The 10,488-nt window shown below is 46.8% G+C and overlaps 1 protein-coding gene across 5 annotated transcripts; it reads left to right on the forward strand.

Annotated features, from left to right (window-relative positions):
- Positions 1-1,196: 1,196 nt before the first annotated feature.
- Positions 1,197-8,989, forward strand: Mterf2 (mitochondrial transcription termination factor 2). 5 transcript variants are annotated; one of them, XM_042263544.2, is made up of 4 exons: positions 1,230-1,324; positions 2,148-2,313; positions 5,219-5,333; positions 7,594-8,989. In XM_042263544.2, exons 3-4 carry the CDS (start codon positions 5,298-5,300, stop codon positions 8,797-8,799), a joined length of 1,242 nt encoding a protein of 413 aa, XP_042119478.1. In that variant the 5' UTR covers positions 1,230-1,324; positions 2,148-2,313; positions 5,219-5,297; the 3' UTR covers positions 8,800-8,989. The 5 variants fall into 5 exon arrangements, with proteins under 5 accessions (XP_006987028.1, XP_042119479.1, XP_042119478.1 ...); XM_042263546.2 differs by having other exon boundaries at positions 1,236-1,324; positions 2,160-2,313; XM_042263545.2 differs by lacking the exon at positions 2,148-2,313 and having other exon boundaries at positions 1,217-1,324.
- The last annotated feature ends 1,499 nt before the right edge of the window (positions 8,990-10,488 follow it).

Below are 10,488 nucleotides of genomic sequence, written 5' to 3' on the forward strand. Positions count from 1 at the left end.
TGGCTCCGTATTTTTTATTAAAAGACCATTTAGAACTTGTGTTACACTCCCTCGTCCATCTCTTGAATGCTAGGATTACAGATGTGATGACTATTCCTTTCTATGTACTACTCTAATTTCGTGTTCCCAAATGAGCACAGCACATCTTAACCATGGATCCCAAATTCTTGTTTAAAAAAAAAAAAAGTGTATAATAAATCCACGAATAGAGTGTTGGCGTACCAAGAAGGGTTAGATACCCTACCCATCTGTGTAATGGCTGCTCAGTTGATTCCAGAGTATCCTGCAGAACAGAAGTGATCTTGAGAAGTCAGGACTCTGCTACCATGAAACTGGAGGGCAAGCTGTTGATTCCTCTCAAGCCCACTGAGCATAAACCACAAGGCTACAATCAGATTTGATGAACATTTCCTGAGTTCTTAACTGGGTCAAGCACTGGTCTTGGGGACATCATCCGCAGCCACAGGCCTTGGCTCCACAAGAGGGGTGGGGAGGGCAGCCTCAGTATATCCCAGTCCTGTGTGTGAGGTCCTTAGAAATGGGATGAGGAGGGTCACCAGCCTGGGAAGCACCGTGTTCTGCAGACTACAGACAACACAAGGTAGCTCTAATTGTAATTAATATGTTGTTAATGTGAATTATTTCCTGTTCCCCCCCCCCCCACAGCCCTAGTCTTGCGGTTCCACGTGCTCGACCCTGCTGCGGCAGGCCATAAACGTTGGTTGGTTGGATGGATGGAAGGATTCTGGCTTTGTTTGCTTTATGAGTTTGAGTATGACGAATGACTAAAATGTAAAGCTGTGGGCACTTTTGCAGGAGTATTTGGACAAAGTCATCTAGGAGGAAAAGGGAAGAACGGATTTAGGAAGTCAGCCCTCGCGTTTACAGCAGCGGTGGAGCGGGACAGGAAAGGCAGGTTTCAAAGTTTTAGACTATTCTGAGAATTCTGAATGGCTCCATCTTACAAACAGCTTCTGAATTACTGTTTCTCTTAACGAGTAGTGACATTCTCTAAGGGGCAAAGCGATCGAGCCGCCAGTTAGCTGAGACGGAAGCCCAGGTGGCCCCGGCCAACAGAAGCCCTATTGTGTGACTCGCTGATTCCCACGGGAGCGCGACACGGCCTGTATCCCGTAGTCTAATTGGCTCCGCTGGGGGTGGGGCGTGGCTTCCTGCTCGCCAGTTTCCCGAGCTCTGATTGGTTACCAGCCAAGGGCAAAGCCCCGCGGCTTCCCTGGGATCTGTTTCCAGGGTGGAGAGGCCTGCGGAGCTGGGTGGGAACTCAGCCCAGGGCTCCCCGCTGTGCTCGCACTGCCGCCCACAGGTGAGACACCCCTCTTCCTCCAGCTCGGGCTGAGCCCAAGCCGGCTCACGGGGTCGGGGTTGGCAGCTGCCCCCCGAGAACGTCCCCACACACTCCAAGGGGGAGCACCATGGGCAGAACGTTTCTCCGGGTTGAAAAGGCCCTGGCCGTGCTATTCCTCTGACCAGCTTATGGTTCTTTGCCTGCAAAATTGGGATTCACTTAAAACTGTTAGATCAGAAATTAATTGGTGTTATCGAGTGGACTGTTTTAAGTATAAAAATGTACTTCACACCTCAAGATTGCTTAAGAAACGTGAAACCGTAGAGAGCAGGCGACATGACCTTTTTACCAAGAGCGTCTCTATACAAGGCCCCGGGGCCAAGAGTAGGACTCCGTGATCAGATGGGCAGCCTTCTTTGAAGTGGAGTGTGGTCCAGTGAGCAGAAATGTGAGGGTTTTTAAATGTTCATTTCCCCCTCCCCTTTTCTTCCTCCCTTGCCAAATGCACACACACACCTACCTCTTAAATTCATGGTCTTTATTTCTTTAATTGTAAAATATTTTGGGTTTTTTGTTTGTTTGAGACAAGTTACTTTGCAGCCTAGGCTAACCTGGAAAACTCAAGGTAGTCCAGGCTGGCCTGAAACGCATGCCTCAGCCTTCCTAGCACTGGAATGTCTAAAGACGAGCCTGTAGAGGGGACAGATAAGGGCTGAGGAGTCCTAAGAACAAGGAGAGGAGAGCAGCTTGGAAGTCAAAGAGAACGTTTTGAAAAACAAGTGGTCGAGTGACGCTGAGAGCTACAAAAGCCAAAGAAACTAGGAACTGAACTCCTCATCAGCTCTGGTTACAGGGCAGCTGCCTTATTGAGAGCTGTGTGAACAGGAGTCCAGCAAGAATCAGCTCAAGGATGGAACGGAGGGGCTCCTGCGGGAGTCGTGGTAGCGGGAGCATCCCAAGAGCAGAGAAGGGTGGGAAACCGAGAGGATGCAGCTGAAGCTGTAAATGTGAGTGCCCACACTTGCCTGTTTGTCTTGACTGCTCTCCGTAGATAATGTGTTGGGGGGAGGCGGGTGCCAAGGTGCATGTGTGGTGCTGGCGAAGGGCTCGCAGAAGCCAGTCTCTCCACCATGTTCGCCTCTGGGTTTAGTCACAGCAGCAGCCTTGGTGACAGGCACCTTTGCCTGCCGAGCCGTCTCGCTGGCCTCTCTTCAGTTTTTTTGTAGGGTACAAAGTCCTAGGATATGGGTGGACTTCATCGAAAATCTGGAGAGGATTCACTACCCCAGTTGTTGAAAACATTTGTGGGAGGAGCCAGGATGTCACAATGATTGGAGCTGGAGGGAGCAGATTCAGCCTTCTGAGGAGTTGGGGCTTGTGAAGGAAGAAGAACAGAACATGGTAGAAGGAGAGGTAGAGATGTGACTGCATTGTTCAGTCATTGGATAAAACTTGAGCAGACGTGGAGTTGTTCTTATGGGTGACAGGAAGTGGTACCCGAGGTGGAATCCATTCCCGGTGACGATGACGGGCAGCAAAGGACTTGCAGTCACAGACTTAGCTGATGAAGCCCTCGGTGTGGCAGGCCTGGCTGTGGGTTTGAAACAGTTCTCGGAGGAAAATGCTATCAAACAGCACTAGAGGCTACCAGGAAGTCTTTTGTGGACAGGCCGATTGAAGCAGCAGACTTCATTGTCTTGTTCTTTTTTTTATTTTAAAAAAACTTTTTTTTTCATTTTACATACCAATCCCAGTTCCCCCTGCCTTCCCTACTTCCACACCCCCACCTCCCCCAATCCCACCCCCATCCACTCCTCAGGGAGGAGGGTAAGGCCGCCCTTGGGGAGTCAACAAAGTGGCATACTAAGTTGGGGCAGGACCGGTCTCTATCCCCCCACCCCCCTACCCCTACCCCGTCAAGGCTGAGCAAGGTCACTGTCTTATTTAAAAACTTGGCGAGGGCTGGTAAGATGGCTAAGCAAGTCAGGGTACTTGCTGAGCCAGCCTAATAGCCGGAGTTCAATCCCAGAATCCATGGAAAGCTGGAAAGAGATCCAACTCCACTGAGTTGTCCTCTGACCACCTCAGGTGCCTACACACACACACACACACACACCAGTAACAAAACACTTGTTGTTGTTTTGTTTTTCAGGACAGGGTTTCTCTGTGATACGTCCTGGCTGTCCTGGAACTCAGAGAGAGAATCCACCTGCCTCTGCCTCCCGAGTGCTGGGATTAAAGGCGTGTGCCACCACCGCCTGGTTTACAAAACGCATTTTTGAAAAGTCCATTTTCAAGTCATCCCAACCTTCAGCAATCAACACTGATCACTCCACAGCCATCAGGGGAGACAAAGCCATCTGCCACCAAGATTACAATTAACAAAGGCTCAGAGAATCAAGAGCATGTTTTAGCAATGGAGTTTTTTTGTTTTTTTTTTTAATTAGGGATTTTTGTATACATACATAACGCTACACACAGTTAGCAGAGTCTAGAGTGCTGTAAATACAGCTTTTGTATGTCCTAGAAAACCAAAGAGCTGCAGGCAGATATGGTGTACCTGGTGAGGCAGAGACAAGGCAGAGGGCAGGGGCAATGGGCAGGGCAGCAGCAGGCTGCAGATCAGAGCTGAGGACTGAGGTTGTCACAGACAGTGCAGCAGGGGAGTTTTCCACAGATGACGGTGGTCTGACGGAGGAGGGCAGGTGTGCAGCACAGGCCAGGCGCTGGAGGATGGGGAAGGAGACCGTGAAAACAAAGCCCATGCGGATGTGAGGTAAAGGAGGAATGATAAATTAGGGGAGACCTTGCTCCAAAGAGGTTGGACGGTGAGGACCTGTAACACCTGCAGGTGTCCTCTGACCTCTGTGTGGGTACCCACTCTCATATGTGCACATAGACACCCAAACAAAAAATGTTGTGAATAAATGTGCCTTGTTTTGACACTTGGTGCAACATGAACAGACTTTGAAAACATTATACTAAATGAATGAAAGAAGACATTTGAAAAAATGTGTGATATGGCTTCACTTTATGACCTACCTGTAACAGGAATGGAGCTAGAAAGTGGCGTAGAGATTTCCAGATGTGAGGGCAGGAATGGAGGTTATTGTTTCAAGGGCACATGCCACTGAATCACACATTTGAAAATAGCTGAGATCCTACCATGCCTTTATTAACATCTTACCACAACTTGTTAAAAAGGACAGCTCTAACTCATGCCTGTAACACCAGCATTTGGGAGCTGAAACAGAAAGGGCTATAACATAAGAACCCCCCCCCCACCTCCTTCTCTCCCTCTCTCCCAAAAAAGTGATTACTTTGAAATGCTAAAAGATAGCATCTGAAAGTGAACCAGAGAATGCAATTCTAGAAGAATTATGTTTTTTCTTATAGAGTTTACACATGTTAACTTTTTATGATGTATCAAGGACAAAAAGGCACAGAAAAGATAAGGCCCCAAGTAACACATTAGCCAAAGGTCAGCCTCATAACAAACACTTCACTGGTGAACTGTTTTCCACATTTCAGAATAACCAAGAATTATTCATGTAATAGTGCTCGTGTTCTTTAGGATGTCATCCAGGTTTTCCTGACTGTAAGCAGAGCAACCTTGAGGCTCTCCACTCTTCTGGGATTCTAGAAAGCCACTTTAAAGGGCAAACATGAAATGCAGGCCGATGCTCAGCATGTAGCAAAACTGGAAACAGCAGGGCCGCTCAGCAGGAGTGAGCTGTAGTCGGCACGCCCGCCTGCCCGTCCCGAACGCTGTTCTAAGTGCTTGTCCGGCACCTGAATGCCGCAGTGAGACTTTAGAAGTTGTAACGTACACTTACTGTTCAGGTTTCCCCTTTCATGCTAACCGTGTTTGCCGAGACCGTCCCGATGACTACCTCCTCCTCTACCTTTCAGGAGGCAGAACTTGGGTCACAGCCTGCCCATCCTTTGCCTCACCTGATAGGTGCCTCTCTGTCAGTGGGAGTGGCTTGACATGGAAATGGACGCTGATGTTCTGACATTGTGCAAGGTGAGACCCTCACAGCAAGCTAGCCACTTTATCTGGAGCCTGAGCTCCACAAGATCTGCCCCAACCTTCAGGAACCCTTGGCTGTTTGCTCAGCATTATAGACAGAATCCCCATGTGTAGCTTTGCTCTGTATATTTAAGAATTATAACAAGGAAGTGAGAAGAAAAAGAACCCAGTAAAATATGACCAGCTGTCACCAAGCCTGGAATTCCAACTTAAGAGGCTGAGGCATGAGTGCCATGAGTTTGAGGCTAGCCTGGGCTATACATCCACAGTGATATAGCAAGACCCTATCTCAAAAATAACCAAGTATTAAGTTACCTATAAATGGTGGGATTGTAAGTTTTCACCTGCTTGTATTCCTCAGAATTCAGCAACTCTGCAGTGTGTATTAGTTTTATGGAATTATTTTGGAAGCAGACCTACTTAAACATCTTCATTTGCCCTTTGTAAACTGCACTTCTATCTAAACTCAGGCTTTGGGATTTGTTTGTTTAGCAGAAGAAAACATTTGGCCTTAGTGCATGTGGGCTGTTACAAGAGAGCAGCTTAGACTGGTCCATCACAAGTCCAGGCTTCTTACTCATATGTTCTGGAGGCTGCGGGGCCAAGACGAAGGTGCCCGCACAGATGGCATCTTTTATGTGTCTCACAGTGAAAGGACAGCAATCTCGCCAAAGCCAGTTTTAAGTCAAGTTTTATTCTTTGAGAAGCTCATGCACATATACAATGTGTTTTGGTCATATTCACCCGACTCCTTACCCTAACTCCTTCTCCAGATCCACCCCCTCCAAATTCAAATTCAGTTTAAAGTTGTTTCACCACGAGACTCTGGCTCCCTGCAATTCCCAGTGATAACTACCATTTATTAGGATGAGACACTTACTGGGTGCCAGGCTGTATCAGAGTACTTGCAGTGCATTTGACTCTGGCGGCGCCCTGTAAGGTGTGGTGATGTTCTCATTTAGAGAGCACTGCTCTTTTTAATGCTCACCGACAAGTTTCCCTTGAGGCATGTTTGAATTATGCTGAGTCTGAAGCTAACAAACTTCAAGATCACTGCATAAGTTCAAGCCAGGGCTGGGCACAGGCAGTTCAGCTACAGAACCTTGCCCCTTCCCCAGCATGTGGTCTAGATTTGGAGAGGCCTGAACCTGTCGAGTAACAACAGTGAGAAGGGAGTAGGCCCCAACCCAGATCTGCCTGGGCTCAGTCATACTTACGCCTCTTTCCATTAAACCTGAAAGCCCTCATTGAAGCTGTTTAAAATATATCTTTATCTTGCCTTATGGCAGGGAATAATCTAAAGAAAACTAAAGTGTGAGTAAAGCACACTGTGTCGACAGCGTTAGCCTCCATAGGCACCAGCAGTGAGCAACCACCACCAGTCAACAGTCCTTCCAGAGTGACCGTCTGCATAGGACAGCTCTTTAAACTGTCATCAGCCTATATGGCAAGGGCATTGGTAGTGGCAGCGATTGGAAATGGCTGTCTTTGCATTGACCCTGTCAAATCTACACACACAGGAAGCTGCAAAGGACTAAACTCTGTGTAGCAGGGCTGACACACCAACACTCCAAGGAACTAAAATTTTACCAAACCCTAAGCCATGTGCATATTGCCAGAAACAAGACACAGTGGTGAAGGAGGTGGTGTATTAATACTTAATACCATGGCACATAGACTAACTATTTTGAATTAAAGCCGCTTGAAAATAGGTGCTGGGTCATCCTGACTCTTCTGTTCCAGAGCAGGTGAAATTGTTAAGGGAAAGCACCCTCGCTGTACTTGGAGGAGTACCACCCTTCTTAAAGATAACTAGACCAAGGCTTACTGAAATACCTCAGCTTTTAAGTTCCTCACGTAGTGGAGTTGCTTCCTCGAATCTTACTGTTTGTCCACTTCAGCGCAGCCTGCCCTGCTCTGGGTCTTGTCTTCCTTGTAATGGTTTCCGTGACATGTACAACTTGTATGGGATAAATCTGCATGTTCTCCTGTTGACCATTCTATGTTGCTTTATTGCATGAAGTGTTGTAGCCCCTCACTCAGGCAGACAGTGCTTCAGACAGTGCGGCCTCTCCTAACAGATGGAGGTGGCAAGGGTGTGTGGGTGAACTGTGAGGTAGCGCTCCAATCACTGCTGTCCATTATAGCGGGGTAGTTTTCCTTGCTAGCTTCAATTTTTCTTACTGCTTAGAACTCAGGTTTCTAAGTATCTGTTCTAAGTCAATGTTCCCTAAAGTCCTCATCTTCCTTGCAGGCACAGTGTGACATTCTCAGTTTAGGATGTGGGATCAGCCAGTGCTGCAGCATGTCGTGGAGGTTGCTGACAGGACACCAGCTCTGCAGGCTGTGTCTTTTCAGGAAGCCGCAACCAGCTCTGAAAAGCAAACCTTCAGCACGTGTCAGCTATGAAACGGACAGCCAGTCCAACAAGGAAAACATGAGAACAGTGGAAAGGCTCCAGGCATGTTCAGTTGACATCAGGAAGATCCGCAGACTGAAAGCATGGGTGCTTCTAGAGGATGACACCTACGTTGAAGAGATTGCAAATATTCTGAAAGAACTAGGCGCCAACAAAACTGTGATAGCCAGTATTTTAGAACGCTGTCCAGAAGCGATTGTCTGCAGCCCTGCTGCTGTTAATGCCAAAAGGAAACTTTGGCAGACGGTCTGCAAAAATGAGGCCCACCTAATCCAATTAATAGAGCAGTTTCCAGAACCTTTCTTTACTGTCAAGGACCAGGAGAACCAGAAGCTGAATGTTCAATTCTTTCAAGAGCTGGGACTAAAAAATGTGGTGATTAGCAGGTTTCTGACGACTGCCTCTAGCATTTTCCATAATCCTGTAGAGAACAACAAGCGAATGATAGGGGTTCTCCAGGACAGCTACCTAAGCTTAGGTGGCTCTCAGGCCAACGCCAAAGTGTGGCTACTCAAGTTATTAAGCCAGAATCCATTTGCTGTGTTAAGTTCTCCCACAGCTGTAGACCAAATACTAAAATGTCTTCAAGGACAAGGTTTCACAAACTCTCAAGTTCTTCAGCTTCTGTCCAAACTTAAAGGCTTTCTTTTTCAGCTTCAGCCAGAAAGCATCCAGAACAGTATTTCCTTCACTAAGACTACTTTTGAGTGCACAGATGATGAGCTGCGGCAGTTGGTTGTGAACTGTCCTGTGCTGCTGTATTACCCTGCCCCAGTCCTAGAAGAGAGGATCCAGGCGCTGCTGAAGGAAGGAATCTCCATGGCTCAGCTAAGAGAGTCACCAATGGTCCTGGAGTTAACACCACAGATAGTCCAATACAGGATAAGAAAGCTGAACTCTTTAGGCTACAGAATAAAGGATGGGCATCTAGCAAGTCTAAATGGAACAAAAAAAGAGTTTGAGGCTAACTTAAGCAAAATGCAAGCCAAGCAGGGAAGGCCACTATTTAACCCTGTGGCGTCATTAAGTGTGGAAGAGTGATGTGGAGCTTATTTCTAGCAGGCAAAGTGACCAATTCACAAAGACTTAAGCAACTCAGCTTGTAAGCACTAGTGAGTATCAATCAGGACCTACTGAGCTTCTGAGTGGTGTTCAAGTACCTCATAATCGATGGCCTCTGACTCTTGCTGTATTTTAAAATATAAAATAAATATAAATTGTGTTTAAATAACATCAGTAACTTTGATATTGAACTATTACTCCAAAACATCATATAGTGTGATAGTTCACATGGACAGTTTTGAAGGAACTGCAAAGTACACACTCTTGATGGGGGTACATGAACATTTTTGTTCCTAGAGCCGCTAGCAAAGTGTAATTCCTCACCACCAGCCCTGAGTCACTAAGAGGCCAACAGCACATTCCTTTAGAGAGAACTAACTTTGACAAGTGTCACCCATCCTCAGGGACTAGTTAAGAGCTTACTTCTGTGGTCAGTTTGTTTGTTTGTTTTTTTGGTTTTTCGAGACAGGGTTTCTCTGTGTAGCTTTGCGCCTTTCCTGGGACTCACTTGGTAGCCCAGGCTGGCCTCGAACTCACAGAGATCCGCCTGCCTCTGCCTCCCGAGTGCTGGGATTAAAAACGTGCGCCACCACCGTCCGGCTACTTCTGTGGTCAGTTTGAAATCTCTTAAGGAATGCACATATTCGTTATGAACCTGAGGTTCATGAGCGTCCAGATGTATTAAGATCTCAGTTCTGGTGAGCCTCGGGAACAGAAAAGATTCCCACCTTTCCCTGCACAGCACAAGGAAGGAATGCAAACAGACTGGGGGAGGGGTATGGAAACTGTAATTCAAACTTCATTCAGGCACTTGAACACAGCTTCCTAGAAAGCTTGAAAATCTACTTCAGGTGATACACTTTTAGTTGTAGTGTTTCCATTTCCATTTCCAAATCTTGTGCCAAGATAAACATTACCCAAATCAAGACTGGCTCACTTTGAGTGGTACAGTTTGTAACAGCTGCAACACTCACTGGTTGTAATGCACACCCAGTTGACTATGCAGTATGCACAGCTTCTGAAATACAATGAAAATGCGGCCAGTATCCTTTGTCTATTCTCTTAGCAAATGCAAGTCTATCTCACTATCTAAATCTGTTCAGTTCCTTAGTTGGGATATTGAGTAGCAACAAGTGCTCAAGAAGTTAAGAATACTTAATGTTCTACAGTGAAACTCAAGGTACAGCACTTACCCAAAGCACTTAGGACTGCCAAGAAAAAAGACCAGAGGCAGCTTAATGCCAGAGTGCGTGCTTCACCTCAGATTCAGTCCCAAGTGTGTACTTGAAAATACGCGTGAGAGACAGCACAGGCTTCATTCAGTGTAGCACAAATGAACAGCACCACTGATCCATCTAAAGAGCTGGAGTTCATTCTACGTGTGGTGGGGAACCTCTAGAGCATTGTCCTGGCAATCAACAGTAGTGCATGCACTCGCCTGCTCTCAAAGCAGGTTTGGAATGCATTACAGGCTATGTGGTCCTCTATAGTTACCTATCAACTGTGGGGTGGTTAGTAACAGGCAAATGACCGAGTATGGAGCTGTGAGAAGTCGGAAGTGGAGATCAACATTAGCACCACTTGCATTACTGTAGCCCTTAAAGCTATGGCTGTAGATAAGATTGCCACAAAGAGGCAACTAAGATGTAGAGAAGTGACTAATGAACC

This window comes from Peromyscus maniculatus, chromosome 18 (assembly GCF_049852395.1).
Source record: "Peromyscus maniculatus bairdii isolate BWxNUB_F1_BW_parent chromosome 18, HU_Pman_BW_mat_3.1, whole genome shotgun sequence".
Classification (NCBI taxonomy): Eukaryota; Metazoa; Chordata; class Mammalia; order Rodentia; family Cricetidae; genus Peromyscus; species Peromyscus maniculatus.